This window comes from Acomys russatus, chromosome 15 (assembly GCF_903995435.1).
Source record: "Acomys russatus chromosome 15, mAcoRus1.1, whole genome shotgun sequence".
Classification (NCBI taxonomy): domain Eukaryota; kingdom Metazoa; phylum Chordata; class Mammalia; order Rodentia; family Muridae; genus Acomys; species Acomys russatus.
The window spans coordinates 10,623,578-10,651,113 of NC_067151.1; the positions used below are offsets into that span (position 1 = coordinate 10,623,578).

Sequence of the window (27,536 nt, forward strand, 5' to 3'; positions counted from 1 at the left end):
ATAATTTTAGCAAAAATGTTTATTTCTTTCAACTGAAGAATGGTGAATTCAAGGAACTGCTGTGAAACTTTCATGTCCTACGTTCCTATTGAAAATCTCCTGCTTGACTACTGATGTCAGCAACTGGTGGGAAGTGAACCCAACATGAATATATTGACCACAAGGTAGCATAATAAAGGTGTGTGAATTTCTTTATCTACCTGATAAGATGCAGACATAACTTCTAAAAAAAAGCAGATGTAAGGTTGGTGAAGATCTTCTCCCAGTCTGTAGGCTGTCACTTTGTTCTGTTGACAGTGTCTTCTGCCTTACAGAAGCTTCTCAGCCTCATGAGGTCATATTTAATAATTGTTGATTTTAGGGCCTGAGCTGTTGGTGTTCTGCTCAGGAAGTTGTCTCCTGTCCCAATGAGTTCCAGGCTCTTCCTCACTTTTTCTTCTAACAAATTTAGTGTGTCTGGTTTTAATGTTGAGGTCTTTAATCCACTTGGACTTGAGTTTTGTGCATGGTGATAAATATGGATCTACTTACATCTTTCTACATGTAGACATCCAGTTAGGCCAGCACCATTTGTTGAAGATGCTATCCTTTTTCCATTGAATAGATTTGGCTTCTTTGTCAAAAAATCAGGTGACCAAATATGTGTGGATTTATTTCTGGGTCTTCGATTTGATTCCATTGAACAACCATCCTATTGCTATGCCAGTGTCATAGTGTTTTAATTACTGTTGCTCTATAGTACAGCTTGAGATCAGGTATGGCGATTCCTCCAGAGGATTTTTTCTTGTACAGGATTGTTTTAGCTGTTCTAGGTTTTTTGTTTGTTCATATGGAGTTGAGAATTGATCTTTCAATGTCTTTTAAAAATTGTGCAGATATTTTGATGGGGATTGTATTGAATTTGTAAATTGCTTTTGGTAAGATGGGCATTTTTTACTATGTTAATTCTCCTGATCCATGAACAAGGGAGATCTTTCTACCTTCTGATATCATCTTCAATCTCCTTCTTCAGAGATTTGAAATTTTTTCAAACAAGTCTTTCTTTCACTTGCTTGGTTAGAGTTATTCCTACATATATCTTATATTGCTTGTGGCTATTGTGAAGGGTGTAGTTTCCCTAATCTCTTCTTCAGTACCTTTGTCCTTTGTATACAGGAAGGCTACTGACTTTTTGAGTTAATTTTGTATGCAGCCACTTTGCTGAAGGTGTTTATCAGCCATAGGAGTTCTCTGGTGGAATTCTGGGGGTCACGTATGTACACTATCATATCATCTGTGAATAAGTGCTCAAGAAATTAAATATATCATCAAAGAAAATAATTCGATTAAGCAATGGGGCTCAGAACTAAGCAGAGAATTCTCAACAGAGGAATATCGAATGGCTGAGAAACATTTAAAGAAATGCTCAATGTCCTTCAGCATCAGAGAAATGCAAATAAAAACAACTGTGAGATTCCATCTTACCCATCAGATTGGCTAAGATCAAAAACTCAAGTGACAGCACATGCTGGAGAGGATGCAGAGAAAGGGGAATACTCCTTCATTGCTGGTGGGAGTGCAAACTTGTACAACCATTTTGGAAATCAATCTGGTGCTTTGTCAGGAAACAGGGAATAGGGCTACCTCAAGATCCAGCTATTCCACTCCTTGGAATATACCCAAAAGATGCTCCAGCACATAACAAGTACACATGCTTATCCATGTTCATAGCAGCCTTATATGCAATAGCCAGAACCTGGAAACAACCTAGATGTCCCCCAGTTGAAGAACAGATAAAGAAACTCTGGCACATATACACTATGGAATACTACTCAGCTATTAAAAACAAGGAAGTCCTAAAATTTGCAGGCAAATGGGTGGAACTGGAAATGATCATCCTGAGTGAATTAACCCAGACCCAGAAAGAGGCACATGGCATATACTCACTTATAATTGGACACTAGACCAACAGAGATATACCATGAATGTCTTCACTTAGCCGGAGATTGGGATGGATACTGGGACTTCCTATTGGGACTCTAGGTGAGAGAGATAAGAAAGAATGGGGAAATAGAAGGATCCAGAGAGTACTAGAAACCTACAAGAAGACCATTACAGCTTAAAGATCTAGATCCAGGTGGGTCAGCTCAAATTACGGTACCAACCAAGGACAATCCATGCAGGTAACCCTAGACCCCTTATCCAGATTAGACGAAGGACAGCACATTCTCCAAAATGTGTGGAGAGCAGAGACTGACTCAGACACGAACCCTGGTCCCCCTATTAGACCACTTCCCCTTGGTGGGCAGACCTGGTGACCCTTAGAGGAAAAGTAAGCAGGCTACCAGGAAGAGACCTGATAGGCTGTGATCTTATAGTGGGGGATGAGGTCCCCTTCTGTCACAGATCTAGGGGAGGGGAATAAGACGAAAGAGGGAGGAAAGGGAAACAGGAAGATACAAGTGAGGGGATAACAAATAAGATGTAATCTGAATAGATTACTTAAATAAATAAAAATAAAAATTAAATGAAATGAAATAAAAAATAATATCCTGAACTATATCTGAAAGAGCAGGCAGCCACCATGGCCCCTGGCATCTCTGCTGGGGTCATCTGCTCTTCTCCCTTTCTCTGGTTCTTCTAGGTGCCTTGGTTTCTCATCATCGCTGTGGGGTTTAGGGAAGGAGTCTGGGTTTTGCATCATCTCTTCCAGCTCTCACTCCCTCTTGGCTTCCTCGGAACTCCAGCTTTTGGACTCCATGTCAATCTCTAGGTTTAGACTTGGGAATTATAGAATTTAGAACCCGGAGAAGTATGCAGAGTTCTCCAATCCCCATGCCTAACTTTATGGAACAGGAAGTAAAACTCAGAGGAGAAATGAAACCCGTTCCAGGTGATGTAGTGTGTCTACCTGAGGCCTTCACTGAGAACTCTGGATGCCCAGGTGACTTATCATACAATTGGAGCTCATGGGGACAGAAGGAGGAAGGCTTCTCTGATGCCGAAGAGCATCCCTTGTGACATTGCAGGACTGAATGTACTCATCCGACTTAAAAAGTCTGACCAGTGGCACCTGCATGTTCTCTATACCTTGATAACAGACACATACATATGTACATACACACATACACACACATATCACATACACACACACATATATACAAACACACACATATCACACACATATAAATATATATACATACATGTATATATATATATATATTTATATGCACAAACACACACATATTTTTATTCTCCTTTAGGAACTATTGTTTAAACACAACACTCTCATTCTGAAAGAAACCCTAGTTTATTCTAAGAAAGAACATAATTTAATAACAAGTGTTTTAAAGCAAGCATTCATTTTGTTAGCATATATATATATATCCCCTTTATTTAATGAAGCAATTGTTGCTCACTTTTCTCTGCAAATGAGTAATTCCATTTTCACTGGCATAAATGAAATGCTAAGAATATCAAGAGGAACAAATACATAGACAGGTCATCTCATCAAAGAGAAGACTTGTTGACAATGAGATTGGAGCACTGATAGATACCATGCCTCATCAACATACTTAATGAAAACATGAGGCAGCACTTTCTATCTTTTATCTTACTTCTCATTAATTTGAAAATGACTTCACAGAAGCTTTAGTGGACAAAACTAAGAGTTAGCACAAAAAGAAAACCAAGGCTCATAAAAAAAAGATTAAAAGCAGGTAGTGCCAGATGGCAGTATCAAAAGCTATAGCACACATGCACAGAAACCAAGTGAGGATTTTCCAATGAGAAACAATGAGGAAATTAGCTGGAAGATTTTGCATACTGACCGAGATGTGTCTGAGAAGTCCAGTTGGGTCATCACACCCAAGAGCAAGGTGTTGTAAAAACACAGATATTGGTCATCCCTGAAAACATACAGAAGTGTAACATTTTACAGACTGAGTAGGTTCTGTTTAGGAATATGTATGTCTGTGCACATACATATATGTGTTTAACAATAATTAATGAATAAAGAGGTCATGAAAGGTAAGGGAAAATTATATAATCATATGATAATCCCAAAATAAATTAAGAATTAAAAAATAAAGATATTCTTATACCTTTATTAAATTTGAAATTTATCAATCAATAATTTGCTTAATAATATTTTGCATCTGACTTACAAAGATTTTGCTGTTTCTACTTTTGATGAGTCTAATATCCTTATTCTCCATACACACAACATATGGATGCCAAAAGCTGGGCAACCTCACTGGCATATGAATGCTCCCCTACCATCTTCATTAACTTTTTGTCTTTCTTCATCATCCCAAATATAAAGTCCATGTAATTATTCAGAAATCTCAGTCTCAGTTTTCATTCTTGATTCAGATATTGCCCATCAAAACCTACAAATTGCACTTGCCCATTTTCATACATAATTACAAATGAGTTGAAGCCCCAATAGAACATACACTGTCTTCCAACCATGTGACTAAGCCATTTGTCTCAAAACACATTCCATCAAATATTCAAAATCGTTGCATTGTAAAGATTTTGTTTCTAAAATTTCTAAGGATGTTTGGAAAACAAGCTCATGAAACCTGAGCCTAGATGGTTAAATAACATGTATTTGGCTTGGTTTCCTTAAAAGAGTTTTAGTACACAGTTATAGTTCTCCATAATCATTTGGCCATGGATCTTTTCCCTTTTAATAAAGTCAACTGTTTGACACAAATGTATCTATATGAGCATATATAAATACCAGTAGACTCCAACTTTTCAAACATATTTTATTTGTGGTGCTTTAAATGCTTATATCTCCCTTCCAACCCACCTACCCTAGATAGACGAGGAAGGAGATTTAGGGAAACAGGAGAAGTAGATCTTGTTGAATTCAGTTTCTGGGAGTGATTCCTCTGGTGTAGTTGGCAGGATTTCAGCCGACCAGCAATTCCACCAAAGTAGGTGCTGGAGCCTGGAACAGCAGCCAGAGTCCGGAGTCTCTAAGCCCTTGGAGTGTCTTGAAGTGCAGCGATGAACAGCCAAACAATACCAAGACCCCAAAAGCCTCGCTAGCAAAAACCTACCTCTAAGTAGATAAACATTACCTGCTCTCTCACAAGTCTGTTCTTCATCCCACACTTGGGATCAAAACAAAAACATGCTTACGTCCATTACGTATCCCACACTGGGGATCAAAGCAAAAATATATTTATGTTCACTACAAATACCTATATTTAAATTTTTATTCATTTATTTAGCTTGAAAATTATAGAAAATAAAATATAGAGATACTTATAACCCAGTCATTCCACTTCTGTATAAACAAGAATGACATGTCCAAAAAGAAGAGGCAACCCAAATGCCTGTCAACTGAAAAACGCAGACAGTAAATGGCATGTCTCTATCACAACAGAAAATTATTTAGATATAAAAATGAATACTGTACTGATGCTGAGCATAGTAACACATGACTTCAGTCCCAGCACTCACAGTTTGAGGTCAACCTGGTCTATACAGGGACTCCCAAATTAATAGTGAATCCCAGTTACACACACACACACACACACACACACACACACACACACACACACACACACACGGAAAGAGAGATGGAATGCTGGGGGAGGGAGAGAGTACTTACTGCTATATTTTACAATAGAGGTGATCTTTATAAAGAATATGGTAAGTGAAAGAAGTATGCCACAAAAGATGAATTATATTCAATTGCAGGCCTAGAGTGGTCTGGAAAGGGGGGAAAGTCTTTAGTGAGTGAGTAGTAATACAACAAGATGATCCCAGATGCTTCTTCACACGGTGACAATAACGTCTTGGAGTTGACTGTGGTAAGGACTGCAGGGATGCGCGATTATCGTAAAACCTCAGGCTGGCAAAACTTAGGAGAATGAACTATAGGATAGCGAGTTGTATCATCATATCATTATTTTTTTTATCTCAGGATTTATTCTTTATTTTTTACATATACATTTATATTATTACACATATATACAATAAACTACCTATAGCAAGAAGAACCATGACACAATCAGGAATTATATAAATGTTACATTCTTGGTGTTTTGGCTATTTGTATTTGACAGCCTTGAAGAAAACATCTTTCCTATCTTGGTACATCTAAAATTCTGAATGTAAATCAATCTCCATCACATCTTGTCATTATCAACTTAAAACGTCTATATAGACCTAAAACATTTTTTAAATCATCAAAGATGACATTTCACACCAACTTGTTCACCCCTCATTCTACCTATATTATAATTAGAAAATGTTTTGAAGTTGTCTGAGAAACGAACTGAAAGAAAGGACATAGGCTTTTTGACTCAGTGTGATCTATGAAGCCACCACACCACCTCTCCTGGAGCTCAGATCCCTACATGAGAATGTGTATTTGAGTATGTCCTGTAGGGATATTACATACACTGGAGTTTAAGACACATTGTGCTGTGTGAACTGGGGGGGGGGGGTGTCCTAATTACAGCACTTTTATACGCTATTCGGCTTTCCCATACCTTACTCTTTCTTTAGAGAGATTAAACCAACTCACTTTTAATAAGGACAGCAGTAATGAAATGCAATTTACCTAATTTTCTTGGCTGCAAGTTTACTTTGATTTCCAGAGAACAGGCAGACCTCTAAAATGTTATGGTTATTTAAAGTCTAGGGAATTGTGTTAGAAATAACCAGATAACTAACTGGCTTTGGGTTTCAGGGTCTTGGATCTGGAGACTCAACTCATCTCTAATAATTGATATAAACGTGGAGTTCCCAGTTTTTTTTTTTTCTTTAGGATATGATTTCAAATCAAATTATTTGTTCTCCTAACAGGATTCAGTTTATAACCATCTTTTAACTATAGCTAACAATTTTTGATGAGCTAGCAAGGAATCATTTAAAACATGCCAAAAGTGTTTAAAAGTACATGAAAATGTACATGAAGCAGGGAAAAGACTTTTTATCACACTCCTTTGGGTGTCTGTGCTATCGCAAAGAGTGCTATAAGAGTTCAAATGTCCCACCTGCTTGTTGGAACTAGAACACCTTAAAACACAGAAATATGTGCTTAGTCACAGCACAGGCTGCAGCTGTGCATCCTGTCCTTTTGGTGCTCATTCTTGTTTTCATGGTGCCTGCCCCTCTCACGGACCACACATCCTACACAGATGGAGGAACCTATACTATCTCCCTTCTTTTTTCTCTCTGTCTCAACTCTAAATGGAGTCACCATGATTCAGTGCCAAGAAGAGATCAGCCAAGTCTAACATCTCTCCTCTTCCCAGGTGTTTGCCTGGACAGCAAGAGCCTTATACGTTAAGTAGCATTGCTCACATTGCCAGGTGGATTATTACTGGTATATTAACAAGGGGTTTTGGAATGGACCAATTGCTTTCCTCAGTGTGCAGTGCCGATTAAAGATAGCACCACGCTTTGATGACAGCAATGAATTTATGGCCCATTACCCTCAGTACTTTGGAACACATTCAGGGAATCCTTTACTTTGGTACAGTGCCAGAGGCCTACTGGCCCTGTGTGAAAACCAAAACAGCATCCTAGAAAATGCTCTATGTAGGAACCAGGCCCAACTGGGCTGTCTGCTTGTCTTGCTGTTTCATGTCTGTTTCTAGCAGCTTTCGTGTCTGTGTTTATCTTGGTTAGCTAGTCATGTTTACTGCTCTGAGAACGCACCCCTCCCTTCCTCGAGACTTTTCCTCCTGTGTGCAATCACCTCTTGAGGGATTTCACCTGGGACGAGGATTCCTGTTTTGCTGCCTATAAGAAGGCTCTTTGGAACTCTGAAGGGAATGAGAAGAATAAACCGCTGCTGCCGCTGCTGCGGCACAAAGGACCCGCTGTGCTATTGTGTGTGTGTGTGCGCGCGCACATGTATGTGAATGAGGTAAATCCGCAGTCCCTCACCCTCGACTTGGTACTGCGGTGGTGCAGGCACCACAGCTCCAGATTCATGAGTGTGCATTTTTTTATTTATGGGAAGCATAGTTTCAGTTTTCCGCCCCCAAATCAGTAGCTTCATCTTTCGATGAGGTTGATATTTTTTGTTTATTTGTTTTTTGTTTTTTTGTTTCATTTCATTTTGTTTTGGTTTTTGAGACAGGGTTTCTCTGTGTAGCCTTAGCTGTCCTGGACTCACTTTGTACACAAGGCTGGCCTCAAACTCACAGCAATCCACCTGCCTCTGCTTCCTGAGTGCTGGGATTAAAGGCGTGGCTTGTGTTCTGATTAGAATTTACACATAAATATTATATCCTTATTTAAGGAACATATCTATTATTTTAAAACTGAAAAGAAATTTCCTTCCACAAGAAAATTAAAACTAAGTCGTCATGCCTACTTGTTATGGCAGCAATGGAAAGTAATACGGATTTGATAAGAGAAGAAAACTGTCCTCCATATTTCAGGTTCCTGAAAAGATAAGCCTATAACTAAAAATGACATTGATGTTTTGAATTCTATATTCTAAATATATCTGGAGACTGCACACATATCTGAAGAAGTAAGGAGGCGATGCTGCAGTCAAGAGTCCTAGAAAAGCTCATGTAATAATATGATCTTTCATAATATTAACATGTGTTAAACTATTGAACAGAGAACCACAAACATGAATAAAATAGTCTATTGTTCAGAATTTAAAACCTAGTGACATGGTGAAGCAAAACTGGTATGCCAAATTTCCAACAAGAGGTCTCCTATTGCTCCTCACTCCAACTTCTCACCAGCCCCCCAACTCCTTACACAGATCCTCACTCCAACTCCTCACCAGCCCCCCAATTCCTTACACAGATCCTCACTCCAACTCCTCACCAGCCCCCCAACTCCTTACACAGATCCTCACTCCAACTCCTCACCAGCCCCCCAACTCCTTACACAGATCCTCACTCCAACTCCTCACCAGCCCCCCAACTCCTTACACAGATCCTCACTCCAACTCCTCACCAGCCCCCCAATTCCTTACACAGATCCCCGCTATCATTGTTTTTCAGTGAAATTGTCACAGGTGGCTGAGGCAGAAGGTTTAATTGTGTTTTTTTAATTTAATTAAAATATAATTACATTATTTTCCCTCTTCCTTTTCTTCCTTACAATCCCTCATGCCTACACCTTTTTACCTCTTCCATGTCCCCCACACTCCCTCTCAAATTTATGGCCTCTTTTTCTGTTTTGTTGCACATATCTTCATATGTTGCATATATTATTTATAAATATATAATAAAATGTGCTGAGTCAACTTAGTGTTGCTCATGCGTATATGATTCCAGGAATGATATCTTATTATTTAGCAACCAATTAGGGGGATCGTATCCAGGAGAGATTAATTTTCCCTCTAGCAAAGTCATTAGTTGTTCGAGCCTCCAATTTAGTACGTGTAATGGTATTGCCGTTTTTTAGATCTTGTTCAGGAAGCCATACTGTTGATGTATCATGAGCATAGCTTCCTGCCCTTTCCAGGAGACACGATCTCATGGTAGATTTCTGGGTCTTCTATCTCTTACAATTTTGATATGAATGACACCCCAATTATGGTAAGTCTTCAATGTCAGCTCAGTTGGATTTGTAATTACCTAAGACCAGAAGTATCTTTGAGGGAGTTTAGAGAGAAATTTAAGCTGGGTTGAGGAGGAAAAGTTCACTTTGAGTACATTCGGTGCCATCCCATAGGATGTCCCTACAGTCCTGGGACAGGAGAAGCTGAGCACTCACATTCATTTCCCTGTCTCTTAACTCTGGATGCATCACCAGCTTCCTCACAGTGCTGCAGTAACACCCAGAGCAGCTACACCTTCACACCTTACCTGCCAAGAGGAAAATCTCTAGCAGCACAACTCTTCCTTCCTTAGGTGGTTGTGTTGGATACAGCCACCACACCCTTTTTAAATCACTAACAGTAATAGGCAGCAGGCTTATTTTTCTCATTTCTCTCTTATAAATTCCACTCATCTGCATGTCCCTGTGAAACCTGAAGAGTGAGCCAGCTTATCTTGGGACTTTGTATCAGATAAACTCTCTTTAATAGACTCCTAACTGCATATATACATATATATGCATATATATTGAGCACATATATACACACACATATATATATACATACATATATGCTGAAACTGGGTGAGTGTGAAATAATTCTCCTGAATTATTAGGAGAAAACTACAGAATTATTTAGAAGGAGGGAATAAAAAGCAATGAAGAGAGTTTTAATTTTCACAGCAAAGCTTTAGTTTTGAGTTTTCCAGTATTTCTTTCTAGTCCAAAAGGCATGGGTACTGAAGAAAGTCATCAGTGTTTGTGCAAAGACTGCCCAAGCTGTAGCACTGGCAGTTTTGTTCTTAAGAACCGTTTTGATGTCAACCAAAAGCAAGTGAGACCGCAAGCACGTGGCGATTGTGGGTTTCTAACAGGGGTTTTATTAAGGATGTGGAATGAGGGCACTCCGTCCTGGGACTCTAATTTCTGTGCAGCTTGTTTTGATTCGTCATTGGGTGGCATCTTTCTACTCTCAGGCCCCAAGGCACTTGGCTTTTGCCTGCTTCAGATTTACCCTGATCTCTATACTATGGCTGTTTGTGTACCCATCTTATCTCTTTTATTGAACTGGAAGCTCCTTGGAGAGGAACAAATACTGCTGGTCGCATTCTTTAACCTTCAACCTCAAATACTACAGAAGGAAGTGAAGGAGAAGAGAACAAGAAATGTGCATTTTCTTTAGCATCTATTACGCACTAGAAAATATTGCTTAGTATTTTATTTTGAGAAGGTTCCAAAGGAAATGTATGCTGTCTGCCTGAATTTTTGAATTAATTCTAGCCTAAAATATCCAGGTGGAGATGGATGGTAAATGTTGATTTTGTTAAATTTAAGACTTGAGAATAGAATTTATGGGTGACAAAACGGTGGGACTCCTACACAACCACCCCTCCCTGCCCAAGCAAGCCACAGGTGCAGCCAGAGAAGCTCAGTCTTCCCATGTGAAGTCAGTTCTGCCCAAAGCACACACCACAGCAGTGCCTGTGGCAACCATCACTGCCTTTGGGCTGTCACAGATCCAATGTGCTGGTTTCAAAGAGGAAACACAAGGTGAACCAAATTCCACGGCCTACTTTGTCACCACAAACCTGTATCCTCTCCTAGGAAGAAGGAGATTTCATGAAAGTCAGGAGGTAGAGGGAGATCAGGAATGTTACATACACAAGCATCCATTTTTTAAAATTTGGTCATAGAGAAGCATCAGAAAGGTTTTCCACTATCACAGTGACTTCATCCAATGCCCTATTTAAGCCTCCAGTCTCTGTCATGATAAATATTGTTATTTTGGTTTTATAGATGATAAAAAAATCTTACCTATATTAAGTATCTAGCGCTAAATTTCAGTTAGCAAATGTTAGAGAAATAAATACAGCTCAAGTTCCTGTTATTTTCTTGACATGGTGCACACTGCAAAGGGCAGATATGTTTAGGGCATGAGTGAGTGAATAAATGAATGCTTGCATCCATGAATAAATAAATGAAGTAAAATAATAAATCTTCATGTAATTGTATAACTGTAATAAAACTAAAAAAATTAAGCAACCTTTTTCAATGTAATGCATTCTGTTATTGTGAATGCAGCAATACATTTTCAAGAGATATAAACCTGTCATTAGCACATGAGGCTAGACCAGGATTTTTCTCAATTTGTTTTGCATATGTACATTCCTGGTTAAGCTCTGAGGCAGGGGAATCATCATAACCTTCATATGCTGTGGAACATTAGTGGAGTGGTAAGATATTTTTCATAAAGGACTAAGAGAAGTAATACATGAAAATAAGTGAGTCCTTTATAATACTTTCAAGAAGCTTTTGTCATCTCAAATACAATTGTGTATCTGTAACTACATTATATGTGTTTTTATCAATATCTCTCAGTGTTTGACAAAGCATAGACTTCTTTTTAATTTGAGATGTGTATGAGAAAGGTATGTTTCCAAAATAATCACTATAGAAAAGGATTCTGCCCATATCTTTCTGAACTATGAATATAAATTCAGGGACTTACATTTCAGCAAAGCACAATGTACATCACACAACAGGAAGGCTTTCCTGAAGGCAAGGTGGTTAAGCACATGCCTGTACCTTTGGGGACCCCTAATACCAGGGTAAGCAGTCAGCTACTTTAAGAGCAGTGATCATGGGCTCTCTGCTCCTCGCCTTTCCAGAAACACCCAAAGTTTCTAGTACAGTTACAGTCTCATCCCTTGACATGATGGTGAAGGTCTGAGTAACGGGTTTGGCTGTACTGAGCGCCTGGTTACTAGGGCTTCTTATCTGGCAAAGTGGAGGTTGTTGCCATCAATGTCCCCTTCATTGACCTCAACTACATGGTCTACAGGTTCCAGTATGATGCTACCTATAGCAGTTTCAACGGCACAGTCAAGGCTGAGAATGGGAAGCTTGTCATCAACCGTAAGCCCATCACCATCTTCCAGGAGCAAGATTATACTAACATCAATGGGGTGATGCTGGTGCTGAGTACATTGTGGAGTCTACTGGTGTCTTCACCACCATGAAGAAGGCTGGGCCCTCTTGAAGTGTGTGGTGAAAAGGGATATCATCTATGCCCCTTCTGCTCATGACCCCATGTTTGTGATGTATGAGAACCATGAGAAGTGTGACCACTCACTCTAGATTGTCAGCAATGCTTCCTGTACCGCCAACTTCTTAGCTTCCCTGGCCAAGGTCATCCATGACAACTTTGGTATCATGGAAGGACACATGACCACAGTTCATGCCATCATGGCTACCCAGAAGACTGTGGATGAATCTTCCAGAAAAAGCGATGGCTGTGGGGCTGCCCAGAACATCATCCCTGCATCCACTGGTGCTGCCAAGGCTGTGGGCAAGGTCATCCCAGAGCTGAACAGGAAGCTCACTGGCATGACCTTCCATGCTCCTACCCCCACTGTGTCCATCGTAGATCTGGCATGCAGACTAGAGGAACCTGCCATGTATGATGACATCAAAAATGTGGTAAAGAAGGTACTTGAGGACACACTAAAGGGCATCCTAGGCTACACTGAGGACCAGGCTGTCTTCTGCAACTTTAACAGTGACTCCCACTCTTCCATCTTTGATGCTGGGGCTGACATTGCTCTCAACAACAACTTTGCAAAGCTCATTTCCAGGTATGACAATGAATACAGCTAGAGCAACAAGGTGGAGGACCTATTGGTCTACACAGCCTTCAAGGAGTAAGAAGCTCTGGACCAACCATCCAAGCAAGGACATGAGAGCAAGAGAGAGAGAGAGAGAGAGAGAGAGAGAGAGAGAGAGAGAGAGAGAGAGGCTCTTGGATGCTGAGGAGTTCTTGTCCCAACTCAGGCCCTGACACTGAGCATCTCCCTCACAGTTTCTATCCCAGACCCCCAGAAAAAAGGGAGGGTCCAAGGGAGGCTTTCTCTCTTGAATGCCATCAATAAAGTTCACTGCACTTACAAAAGGAAAGAAAAGAAAAGGAAAGGAAAGGAAAGAAGAGTGAGCAGAGAGCTGGCTTGGTGAACTGTCAAAGTATATACTATAAGGACATGTTCTGTCACTTATGATCTCACACAGTTATATATGTCCATGGCACTGAAACCTTATGAAGGAAGATATTGTGCCTTGTGTTACTCAGATAGTCTCAAGTTACTGAGCACACTAGTCATTCAGTGAATGTGTACAGGTCAGACCAGACAATGGGTCAATTGAGAAGAATGGCAACTAGGGAAAGGGGAATAGGATTTTGTTCCCTATTTCTACAAATAAATACCAGGCACTTGGGGCAAATCAGTGGCTCTTCCTGGGGCAGTTTTTATTTTCTGTGAATCAGGGCCCTAGGGAGCTCTGTCAGAGCACCAGAGCACTGTAGTACTGCCACTCTGCCCTAGCCACACTGCCTGAGGCTGGATAGCAACCATGGAAGGTGGATGTCTGCTGTCACTACATCCACCACCATGACTTTCCCTATAAATTTAGAAGACATGATATCAGAAAACAGTTAATTATGACTTTTTGGTAGCCGAGTGGTTTATTCTGGAAAAAAAATAAGACTTCTAAAAAATATTCAAAGAATGAAAGGGGTTGGCAAAATGCGTACACAAGAAAAAAAATACAAGGTGTACTGACAAATATCTCACAGAATGGCTTACGCATTCAACGAGCACTCATGGAATGCCACTCTATGTTGGGCACTCTGTTGGGAATGACAAGTAGTAAACCTTACCTGTATGAATGTATGTAATTGCCCAGCTATGTAAGAAGTTCTATAGTAGAGGCATACTTGACCTCTGCAGGAAAGGAAAGAGAGTGTAAATAATGACCAGAAATAAGACTCAATGGTACCATGAGCACAGATGCTGGAGTAACGTTCTGAATAGAGAACAGCAAGTCATGAGTAGAAGGAAATGATCCATGTGTATGAACATAGGCACCAATACAAAGAAATCCGCAGAGTCTAGAAAAAAAATAAGACGTGTAAAAAGAGATATGATGCGAAGAAAGAACAGGGCCAGCCTTGGGAAAGGCAGAGCCACAGAAGACTCCGAACCACATCCTTCCCTGTAAGCAGCAGATGCTGGCGGCGTCCTGTCTTCACATCTGTGAAGACAAGCAGTATCGTAGACATTTTCAAGTGTCTGTAGAGGAAAGGATACCTTGGTTGAGAACTACTGCTACAAAGAACAGGTGAGAAACCACCAGCTGATTCTGCCTAGATGTGGGTAGACTCCTCGGGAAAGTATTAGAAATGTAACTTATCAATAAATGAGAACTGCATTTTTCTAGAATGTGAAGACATTTGCATATCTGAACATTTTGAAATACTATAACAAGGACAAAAATAAGAGAAGAAAGTGTTTTTTCAGAAGGTTTCCATGGGTAAGTCTGCATATTAGTAATCCACAGGTTCCAGTGGCAGGCAGGGCTTCCCCTAATTTCTCTAATCTCTACCTTGTAAGAAGCTAACCACTTGGACTGTGAATCAGAAAATCTACTGAATGTTCACATTCCTTTCAGAATAAACGGAAAAGGTTTCTGAGATGTCCGAGAGAGTAGAGGCACTTGCTATGCAAGTTTCATGAGTAGGCTTTGGTCATACCAACCGAAAGGCTAAGCGTACTTTCAGAAGGCATCTAAGGTCTATAACAAAGATTTCCTCAGATTTTGTGACCCACCTAACTGATATTTCCACCAATGAATTAAAAAGTGTCTTGGTTTATGCCTTCCTTTTTCTGTTACTATAAACTCTCATAGAACTGTGAGGGTATGAGCTAACATGGGCTAAGCTGATCAGGGTTTCCAGGCCCAGGTCATGGTCACTTATATTTGGCTCCAGAATAAATTATCTCTTACTCCCTTTGAAGTGGGAGTTGTGTATTCATGTCAACACTATGTATACGAACAAGTTTAAGCTCATCACATGGTCAGCTACTGAGCCAGCACCTTCTCTACCAAACAGCCACTTAAAAACAAAGAGTGTCAGATGAATGAGACTGGGGGTGAGGGGTCTTTGTGGTAAGGATGCTTCTTTCCACATCTCTATTCTCAGTTCTGGAGTCCTCATTAGCAGCAAACCACCCCTACCCTGGATGCCATGTCCAGTCTCCTTGGTGCAGCCCTACCCTGGATGCCGCTGCCCAGTCTCCTCGGTGCAGCCCTACCCTGGATGCCACTGCCCAGTCTCCTCGGTGCAGCCCTACCCTGGATGCCGCTGCCCAGTCTCCTCAGTGCAGCCCTACCCTGGATGCCGCTGTCCAGTCTCAGTGCAGCTCTACCCTGGATGCCGCTGCCCAGTCTCCTGGTGCAGCCCTACCCTGGATGCCGCTGTCCAGTCTCAGTGCAGCTCTACCCTGGATGCCGCTGCCCAGTCTCCTGGTGCAGCCCTACCCTGGATGCCACTGCCCAGTCTCCTCAGTGCAGCCCTACCCTGGATGCCGCTGCCCAGTCTCCTGGTGCAGCCCTACCCTGGATGCCACTGCCCAGTCTCCTCAGTGCAGCTCTATTCCTACAGTTTCTGTAAAGCTACCACAATCAAATGCAGCCAGAGGAAACACTTTACTAAATATCTGAGTGTTTGTGGGGCAACTTGGTCCCACTAGAAGAGAAGAGAGTTAAGGGAGCCGAGCTATACAATCTAATCTGCACTGCCAGTCTAATACCTGGCATCAAATGCCAACAGAGAGTAGCTGGGGTAGACATGTGATATGCTTTTATGACAAGAAAATTGATGGTTACGACAATCTTCAGCAAAAGGACAATGCATCAGTCACTGCCTGTCAGAACCGGGAAAGGTCACGACTAGGAACATCTCACTGTAAAGTCTGTGTTGTCATCAGTGGCCATGCTTTCTCTTTTAACTTGGACATCTCTGATATTGAATCCATAGTGGAGTACTACTACCATCTACACCCAAGGTTAGTTATTATACCAAAGAGGTGAAAGTAGGCTTTTGAACTTTTACAAATCTACATTATTTAGGGTTCTTTAATGCCCATACCTCCCTTCCCACCCACCTGAATAGGAGAGAAAAGAGGTTAATGGGAACAGGAGAAGTAGAACTTTTTAGACTCCTTTCTTTAGAGCAATTCCACTCTTCATAGTCAGGATTCCAGCAGACCGTTAAACAGCACCCCAACAATTAAGCAAAAGTGACTGCAACTGCAGCAGGCAGAACCTGGAGCAGCAGCTAGAACCTGGAACCTCTAAGCATTCTCTGGTGCACTTCTCTCTTGGAGTGTCTTGTAGCGGTTGCAGAGAACAACCTAACTATAGGAAGCAATGCAAAAACCAAAAAGCAAAAGCAAGGCTTCTGGTTTGGAGCATATATTTTTTTTTTCAGAGTAGGGATGCACTGAGGAGACTCAGAGTTCGTGGTAGGATGTTTATCAGCAAAGACAATGCTCCTGCAAGAGGCGGTCTCTCTTCTAGTGGACAGACCCCACAGGTACTCTCACAAGTTTGTTTCCAGTGAACAAACACCACACACCCTCACACAAGTCTGTTTCACATCCCACACTTGTGATCAAAACAATAGCATGTTTACATCCACTACAGGTGAATGAAAGAATGGAGTAGCAGCTTTGCCCTTACGAATTAATACCTTCCCCGAAGCGCTTTCTCTGAGCGAAGCCTGTCACAGAAGGCCACAGATTCTGTTGGCCTTGAGCATCCCTGCCTATCTACCTGAAATCTTCCAAATTATAGCATGTTCAAGCCATGGTGGAGCAGACTCACCATTTGAGCTGTGAGTGATCTGAGCAATCCCTACCAAACCCATACCTCAATCAACTAGAGATTTCTCCCATTCCCTCTATTTACCTCTTTATTTACATATGTCTCACTATGAACAGTGTTTGGGGAGGCAGGAAGTGAGATTTCACAAGATCAATGTCCACAACACACTAGAATACATTTCTACTTCCTAAACAAACAAACAAACAAACAAAAAATCAACAGTGATGCCTGAATTTATGAAGTGATAAGTCATGTTATGAATCAGGAAAAAAAAAAAAAAAGCCAGAAAAGACCACAGGGAGTGGCACATGGGATGCTCAGAGGCTAAAGCCCCTGCTCTGTGCTCAGAGTAGGAAGCCCTCTCTGAGCCCCTCCACTTTCCCAAGAGCAGCCAGAAAGCTGAATGTAAGCACAGTGCATGCTCATCCTCTGAGCCTAGGCTATGTCACCCTCTGCGCTGTTTTGACTGCATCGTCAAATTTAGGTCTCAAAGCAACTCTGCCAGCAGTTCCAGGAGCTAGTGTTATCTTAAATTTTATAGACTATGCCAGTCTCAGAGAGATTAAGTAACTCGCCCGAGGTTATACAATTAAGGGTAGAGCTGTGAGTAAACCCACACCTCATTGTTTCCGGTGCATTTAACCCCACTTAAGAATGCCTGAGCACATCAGTTTGTAAGATCTGAGCACACGTTTCCATCTTTACCTCTAATCAATGATTTCCTTCAGGGAAGACTTCATTGCTCATTAATTTTACATCTCTAAGGCGTAGAATAATGCCTAATACAGAACAGAAACTCAATGGCACTGTCAGGTAAATAAGATGATGAATTTAAAAATTAAAAAGAAAGGAACTAATTTGAAAAAGAAAGAACAAAAGCTCCTTTGATACGACGATGCTATCCCCATGTAATCTTTGCGTCTCCCATTTCTACTTTAGAAACATATGACTATTTTATGAAAAGCACTGGGTTTTTTTTTTTTTTTTGCTATAAAAATAAATGAAATAAGTTCAAAATGCACTTTACCCCAGGACTTAAATGAATGATTGAAATTCTATATTCAGAACATGGCACAACCAACACTAGCATGCTGCCTATAATAAGCTACTTGAAACATTCTAGTGGGTTGCAATTTGGTAATCTAGGCACAGGAAGAATATATGCTCTTGACAGCATTTAACACAAGTGCTTCGACCGGCTTTGGATGAAAAAAAAAAAAAAGCCTCATCTTTGGGATTATATAGATGTTCTGTTTTCTCAGCAGCAAATGGACAGCATTGACTGGTACCTTCATAAGCTCTGCTGTCTTCATCCAGCTTTTGGCCAGCTTGACATCTGCAGTAATAACTGCCAATCGTATTGCAGCATTGGTCTTGACAGCCACCATTGTCAATGGCACATTCATTTATATCTGCAATTGGACAGTTACATAGAATCAGCCTCTTTAAACTAAACACACAGAAAGGAACTTCAGTGCCTCTCCTAAAATGAATCCAACAGTTTTACTTTCCTTCCTCTTCAGAGCTAAGGGAGGGGGAGAAAAGAGCATATCTTTTTATTGTATTTATTTTGTGTCTGTGCATATGTGTGAGTATGTGGGTGACTGCAGGCATGTTCATGCCACAGCATGCAGATGGAGCTCACAGGAAAACCTCAGGTGTCCTCACCTTCAGCCCTGCTTGATACAGGTCCTTCCTGTTGCATCCTCAGGCAGCTGCCCTGTGAATTTGTGAGATCTCCCTTTCTGCCGCATCTTTGCACAGAAGCACTAGGATTACAGATGTGCACTGCCCGGCCAGGCAGTGCATGGTATTCAGTCTCAGGTCTAAGCTTCCGCAGCAAGTGTTTTATCTAGTGAGCCACTTCCCCAGTCGCATCTCATTTTAATCAGAGCCAACATGCTCTAGAGAAATACCGATATCCTAGTCTTTGAAATCTGAAGTACTACTTTTGCATAGTTAAATAAGGAGCTTTCAGTGTTGTAGATTTTTGGAGTTCGTATGACAGATATAAAAATTTCATGCCAGTCAACATTTCAGGGTGAGATCCAGAACACAGACAGACACATGGTAGCGTTCTGTAGAATGTAGCATGTGTTGGGGACTTAACAGAGCTATGGCTCGGTTGTGCCTACTTCCCAACCCATGGCTGAAAGTGAACTTTAGTTATAGAACTATGCATTCATCATACCCAACTAATACCCAAGCTGTACTCTTTTGGAGACTGGATAGCGACCTCCCAGGTACTATTCGTACAGTTCTGGTCAGTTCAGCATGTTTGGTGATGCAGGATAGTCATCCTGACAGATCCTTGCTCACTACAATGAGTGTGGATGGGAGAGGGCACAGGAGAAGGGAAAGCATAGGAACAGGATAGGTAAGGATAGGAACTGCAGGAAGAAAGAGGGTAGTGGAGCCTGACCAGTGAGGAACAGGAGAACCAAGTAGAAGCAGATAGAGGGGCTGGGAGCCCAACCAGAGCAACTATGAGAGCAGGAAGTAACTGCCACTGCACGAAGGAGGAGGCTACAGGCAGAGTGAGCTACGGGAACTCTAGGTTAGACTTTAGGAGCCATGGCTACCCTGGATATACAACCTTTGAAATTGCCTTTGCTTGTTTTTAAGTTATTCAATGAAGTATGCCATGCATACAAAAAGTATCCAATCCTAAAGTCCATATTTTGATTTTGCAAAAATAAATAATGCAAGTGCAAAGCTTTTTTTTTAAATTGTAGGGGGTCCAACCTGAGGGCATGTGTGTGTGTGTGTGTGTGTGTGTGTGTGTGTGTGTGTGTGTGTGTGTGTGTGTGTGTGTGTGTTAGGCAATACTTTGCTGCTGAGCCAATCCCCCAGACAAGTAGCACAATCTTCCTGTGAGGTCGGCTATGACTATTGTTCAAGGAGCACGCTGTGCCGGAGGTCACAGCTGTTTGTATTATAGAGACTATCAGTGAGCTTTGATTTTATATAGTGTGTAGAGAGGAACTTGTACTGTGACACTTTGTGTGTATCTGTGAGTGCACTATGTGCACACACGCGTGTGTGTGTTGCACACGCACACATGCACGCGCACATGCACATGTCTGCCTTCTTTCATTAATCATCCTGTTTTTGAGACACATCCATGTGCAGCATGAATGGGCAGGTCACTGCTCCTTAACTCCCTAAAAATATTGTCTTCTACATATTTGTCAGAATGTGTATTTGTTCATTTCACAGATGAAGCATAGTTGGTCATGTTTTTGGTTTCAGTGACTCTGAAGAACATTGACATAAATATTCTTACATAAGCAAGCCTTTGATGGAGTTATACATGTAACATGTACTTCCACTGGAGAATATATCTCAACTGGAATCACAGGATCACAAAGTCTGCCAAGTTCTACTTTAGTATTTATATCCAAGCATTTTCCCAAAAGATTATTCTAATTTGTACTCCCACCAGCTGTGTATTGGGAACCAGATGCTACTAATTCTTTCCAGTATTTGGGATGTCCTTTTTCTGCTTCAGGTCCTCTGGGAATTTTATAATAGCATCATGTTGTGAGTTAATTTGCATTTTCCTGGTTATTAATTGGGCTAAGAATATTTCATGTTATTGGCCATTTGGGTGACATCTGTTGAGAGGTTTGTTCAAATAGTTTGTCAATTTGTTTAACTCTTAAAATATTGGTTATTTCACTTATTGGTGTTAAAGTAAAAATCTCAAACAAAAGAGATGTTCACGATCCATTTTATCTTCCTTCAAGGTTTGAAACGATGGTGTTGAACATGTACCTCATAGGAGTGGAAGTGAATCTATATTTCTATTTTGTCTATGGGGATTCATCTGAGCAGATTAAGAATGTCTTGATTACATACCTATTTGAACCATGAACAAGTGGTAAAAGTGTTACCATGACTGAATCTATGCAGAAAATTACCTGGTTTTCTTATTAATTCTATAAGGTGGTGAGTGACATTTACTGATTTCTGCATCTGTAAAATAAATTCTACCAATATATTGTGCTCTTTTAATATATTTCTGGGTTCAAGTAGAATTTTAAAAATGACTTTAGTGATTATGCTTATGATGTGACTCTTTCTTCCCCTTTCTGCCCCCTCCCCACATGATTTGTAGCACCACGTTCTGACACCCACATTGAATGGAAACAAAAGCAGGTTGGAACTATTTCTTCTGTCTTCTGTGTCTGAACAGAATTTGGTTTTATTTCTTACTTGAATGTTTGAGTACATTTATTATGCCACCCGGAGCATGTGGCTATGTTTGTGTATTGTGTTTCTGTGTGTGACTAGTTTTTTTTTTTTGCGTGTAATGAGCTAAGTTTATTTATTATATATAAAATATTCAATTATACAGCTAAATACATTGGGGTAAATTGTATGATTCTAGGCTTTTTAAAAAATTTCACATAAATGTCTGAATATACTGCTGGTAAGCTTTTCTCAGTATTTTCATGCTAGCTTTTAGATACCCGACTTGTCCAATCTTCACTTAAGTCTCCATTCTTGCTCTTGGAAGTCATTTTGAAGGAACACTGTGATAATATGTTTACATTAGGTAAAGTGTCTTCTTTTTTTACTTTTACTAAGATTTTTTCAATTTTCTTATATCTTTCCATTGTTTATCATCTGTTTGTAATTTATCTCTCTTCCATCATGTATTACCTATCTCTCATCTATCTATCTATCTATCTATCTATCTATCTATCTATTTCATTTATTGATCATCTATATATCATCTTATATACTTCTTTCTTAGACACTCAAAAACCGTGACCAAGCACAACTTTTACAATAGGAAGCATTTAATTGGAGGCTTGCTTACAGTTTCAGACAGATAGTCCTTTATTATCATGGAGGGGAACAGATTATGGCAGCCCACATGTTGCTGGAGCAGTAGCTGAAAACTCCATCCTGATCCATAGGCAGGAGGGGGGCCAGGGGAGAGCAGAGAGCAACACTGGGCCTGGTGGGAGCTTTTGAAACCTAACAGCCCACTTCCAGTGACTAAAAGACCACACCTCCTAATCCTTCCCTGAAGGCTCATCAACTGGAGACTGAGTGAGCCTGTTCTCACTCAGACCAGCACATCCTCCATTCTCTCTCTGTCGGCCGCTCATCACCTGTCTTGTGTTTTCCAAAACAAAGGTCTAAGCACATTCATTTTTCAGCATTTCTCATTCGTCTTCCTCCTTAACTATCTCTTGGCAGTTGGACTCACCCTGTGTGCTGGCTGGTCACTCACAGGTTGGGATCTGGATGGAAGTTCTGGGACCTCTGCTTGGTTGCTAGGTATTTCTCTCCTTGTTAAAGCATCCCCTCCACATGCCAACCCCGAGCTTTCTTTCTGCTTCTTCTCAAAGTCTAGAGATTTTATATGGTAGCTTTCATCCCCAGAGAGAGACTATTTCAAGAGGTTGGAACAGAACCAGCTGGATTTTCTGTGACCCACTCTTCGAAGCTAATGGTATCACTTGTGCATTTATTGAGCAAATGCACGGCAGAACAGCTGAGATTCCAGGGGAAGGAGGAAAAGGAGAAGGAGGAGGAGGACAGGGACAGGAGGAGGAAGAAGAGAAAATATTCCTTTTATAGAACAGTTTCGTGTGTGATCTGAGAGACAAAGAAACTATGGTGGCTTCTGAAGACAGCACATTTCACTGAGGTATTTTCGGTAGGGTATATATTTTCCTAAAGCTAAAGTCTTGGCTATGCCTCGCAGTTTTTCACATTAATTATTATTCAACTCAAAATCCTTCCTACTATAAGGAACATTATTTTTCTTCATATTATTTTAAATTATATTTTCTGGTCTTTCTCAAAGCTGCTGAGGACTTTCTTGTCTCTTGCTATGAAATAGCAGATCAATTTCATGACAGAGACAATATATATGCAACAAAACTCAATTCTTCAAACATTGTTAAATTGCTTTATAGTCTAACAGTTGCTCAATATGGGGTTAAATTATATATATATATATATATATATATATATATATATATACATACATATATATATATACATTTCACATATGTATAATCATGCATAGTTAATTAGCTCTAGTTTGCTACTTGGGCTTTTTATATTTTTGTACTTGCTTCTCAATCTCTTTATTCGACTGTTTGTCCTTTATGACTTGAAGTTTTGTTTTGTACATTTCCAAGATTTCTTAACATAGTCACATCTCCCCAGCAGATATGACCCTTTCTTATAAAGTGTGCCTTTTTAGATCCACCATCTCTCATTAAAGTTGACTTTTGGGTCATTGTTACGTGCCTTAATTTCCTTTCGCTGACTGCATGAATTTCATTCTCTAAAGCTGACTTTTACACTTCATTATCCACCCATTTGAGAATTACTCTATGTATTATTTGAACATATGCTAGCTCTCTCTTAACACAAAAACATTCCAGATACCTTACTCTTTGAACTCTATGATGACACTATTCCACTGATCCCTGATTACTGGTATATTTTAACTAAATCTGCCATTTCCATGTTTCTATGGTATTACCATCTGTCTTGTAATTTCTATCCACAAGTAGCCCCCCCCCTTTAAATTTATTCTTTTAGTTTACAATTTTTCCTCATTTTTTTCACCTGTCTGCTATATCTTAACTTATTACTTTTGGTGGTAACTACAGACAGCACAGCACTCATTATTAGATCATAATATAAGTTAGCATTTAACCACTTGCAGAGGTTCTAGTCACTAGGGCTCCTTTGCCTCTAGGGTTCCTTAGGGTTCAGCTTTTTGTATCATTGTCATCACTATGGTAGTTTCAGATATTTAAACCATGTCCACCTTGTATTATCACTTTATGTGATCAATAAATTAGGTTCATCCTAATAGTCACTTTTTCTGGGACTTGTCATTTCTTTCTTCACTTACCTGCCTCTTTCTGGAACAATGTTGTTGTTTTTTAATTGAACAGAATATGTATTTTCATATTGGTAATTAGGTAAGAATCTTTTTGCTGTCATATGTCTTCACCTGAATTTTCATTTTACCATTTTGCAACTGCAGAATTAAAAGTTTCCCTGTAGCACACATCTTGCACACCACAGGATTATAAATTTCTTACGTTAGTTAGCTACATTTATTTAATTACTGGTCAGTATCAATAGGCCATTGTTACATAGTCACACTTTATTGACGTTTCCTGTTTTCACACAACACCTCCCTCTCTCTCTCTCTCTCTCTCTCTCTCAGGGTTCTGCCCATGACATCACACCACATTTAGTTGCCGTGTCTCCTAACGTCTCAGACTTTCTTTAGTTTTGATGTCCTTGGGAATTTGGAGAAAAACTAGTCAGACGCTGTGTAGCACAACTGGTGATTTGACTTTGTCTTACGTCTTTCTTGTTTTAGGCTAGGGTCGTGTGTTTTGAAGAGGGAAAACCATCAGGATAGAGTGTAATTTTCACATCAACAAGACTCAGCTTGGTTGCTGCTGAGCTCGATCGTCAGGCTGACTTAGAACCTTCCAGGTCCCTCATTTTACAGTAACAAAGCTGCCCTGAGTCTTTCATACTCTTTGGAGCAAAGTCGCTGTGCAGAGGTAGGCATTGTGATTGAGGGGTCAAAGCTAGCCCTCTAAGACTAAAGCACTAGCGGCATGCCACAGTCACCTGCACCTCATGCTCGCAGGAGACCTACCTATTCCCCAATTACTGATTTCATGGAAGTCAGGTGCAAAGCCCTTTAATCAGAAGGGATATGAAGAAGCATACCTTTGTAAGAGTATGTCAGAAAGCTAAAAATGACTTTAAGATACTCACAAAATATGGTGAGTGGGGATTCCCCTCTAGTATGCAGTCATTTATCTTAATCCTAATGTACACTACCAATAAACATAAAACCAAATCTGACTCCATACTTTCCGAAGACTCACAAACTGATAATATTAGATTACAATGTGATAAAGTTAAAATAAAATGAAATTATAGGTTTTGCTGATCAAAATAATTATTATATAGAAACAATACAAAAGAACTTAATGTCTTTTTGCTTGGGAGAAATTTTAGCAGCACACCAATATCTAACTATAGTATAAAATATTCTTTATATTTTTAGAGTTTAAATGAAGCACCAGAAATAAAAGGCATACATGGGAAAGCTTATAGATACTCTCATGGAAAACTTATTTCAGGAGAAGGACATACAGAACAGTGTTTAAGAATATTCCCTGGTTTTGCAGAGTACCCAAATTCAGTTCTCAGCACCCACGCAGGGCAGCTCTCACCCAACCAATTAACTCTGGCTCCAAAGGTCCCTCAGTCCTCTTCTGGACTCCCCAGACATCTGCACTCATACAAGCTCATACACACACACACACACACACACACACACACACACACACACACACACACACACACACACACACAGAGAGAGAGAGAGAGAGAGAGAGAGAGAGAGAGAGAGAGAGAGAGAGAGAATTATATATATAGACATAATCAAAAATTATAAAATATAATCAATGTTTAAAATATTTATGTTTATGATACTAGGTTTGAACCACAGGCCTCATATTTTTTAAAGAAATTACTCTTTATCAATGAGCCATACCCTACCTTTTAAAATCTCACATTCAGAATGATCGAGTTTCAACTACAACGATAAAATAAAGAAAACAATATTGGAGCATGTTAAGTCACAGTTTCTTGCTTCTTCCCATCAATTCAGTCTGTTTCAACTATATCCTTAAGAGGAAAATCATGTTGCACATAATGTATTATATGTTTTTAATTAAAGAAAAGGAAAAAATATCAATGTAAATATTAAAAATTAAATCCTCAACCTCAAGGATGGCTGTCCAGTAATCAACAGCCAATTTTCCAAAGAATCCATATTTGCATCTGCATGCATCTCTGCACAGTAAGAGTGTGTGTATTTACATATGTTACAGAATAGTACAGATCAGAGAACACATTTTAAGGCTCCCATGAGAGTCAGACTATATTACATGTTCATAGTATATAGTGCATTTTGTGGTATAAAATAAGCTGTGTAAATAGTAGCCATTATTGTTACAAGAACAGTATTGGTTTTTCGTTCTGACACATGTAGGACCCACAGAGCTTCTTATGCTCATGAACAAGCATGAGGGGAACCTGCAATGCTAGCACACTGTGTTGCTCCTTCAACCGGAGGGTAATACCTGTTACCTACCCAGGGGGCTGAGAGCAGACTTGCAGTCTAACCTAGTGACCTTTGAACCATCTGTGTGAGACTGTACTGGATGCTCCTCCAGACCCTCATCAGAAGCTTGTTTTTCTCAGTCAGGCTACAGAATGCACCTTTACAAAAGGTACTTTACAAAGAGTGTCAACGTACTCGCATCTGATTTTATTTAGCTTACTTTGCGTCTCAAAAAAATTGATGTATGCTTTACTGTACACATGGGACTGAGTTAATTATCGCCAAGAAAAATTTCCCCAAATTGTGCTGTGGTTGAAGATGCCTCATATAAATTACTTGTGGTCAGATTCCCAAAGTTTGAAGCCACAGCAGTGACATAGTTGTGTTGAACTCAGTGCCTTCTTGCCTCCTGAGGATGGTCACCTTGCTGACCGTGGGTGTTTCAGAGACAACCCCCTCACACACACATATGCCTAAAACATCAAACCTGCTTAATAGAAAGTGCTCAATTTCTCTGTTTAATTTGAACTGAACAATAGCATGGATAGAATTAGAAGTCCACATTCAGATATAGTCTATTGCACATTTTTCAAAACAAAAGCTCAAAAACAACATTGCTTCCTGTGGATGCACTTTCACACAATGTTGCTGTCAATTTAAGATGACTGTCTCACCTGTTGGCTGAATAATCCAAAGGGAATTTAAACCCTGACTATCTTGATCTCTTGGCTTTCTAGTTACTCATTTGACAGTTACGAACATAAGACATATACATGTGTTTTTAATGGCATTGGTTTCTGCTTTTCCCTAAAATAAAATAAGAACACATGGTACATGTTAGGTTACCTCATGTACTCAGAAAAATATTCCATGTAAACACAAAGTTTCTGTTACCAGATGAAAAAACTCAAAAAACAAAAACAAAAACAAAAACAACCAAAAAAAAAAACCCCTCCAGGTTCGTAAGTAAATATTTGAAAGTCATTGACTTTGAAGATGGTTCTGAAAACCAGGTCAATACTCAGGGTTTCAAATTGCGGTTTTTATAAGACTCAGGCATGATAGATTTCAGGCTGTTTCATGTAGCCAATGTCATTCAAGGTTGCAAATAAATTTGGTCTTTCAAAAGCAAGATGAATGACAAAATTTTCTG

General features: G+C 40.0%; 1 protein-coding gene across 1 annotated transcript in view; it reads right to left on the minus strand.

Annotated features, from left to right (window-relative positions):
* The window catches only part of LOC127199148 (EGF-like and EMI domain-containing protein 1), a 572,097-nt gene that overhangs the window by 168,913 nt on the left and 375,648 nt on the right, over window positions 1-27,536 (minus strand). The window contains exons 5-6 of the mRNA XM_051157028.1: window positions 18,513-18,650; window positions 14,661-14,675 (exon numbers count right to left, since the gene is read on the minus strand). Of these exons, the coding sequence (XP_051012985.1) occupies window positions 14,661-14,675; window positions 18,513-18,650 (153 nt within the window). The remainder of the gene's footprint in view (window positions 1-14,660; window positions 14,676-18,512; window positions 18,651-27,536) is intronic.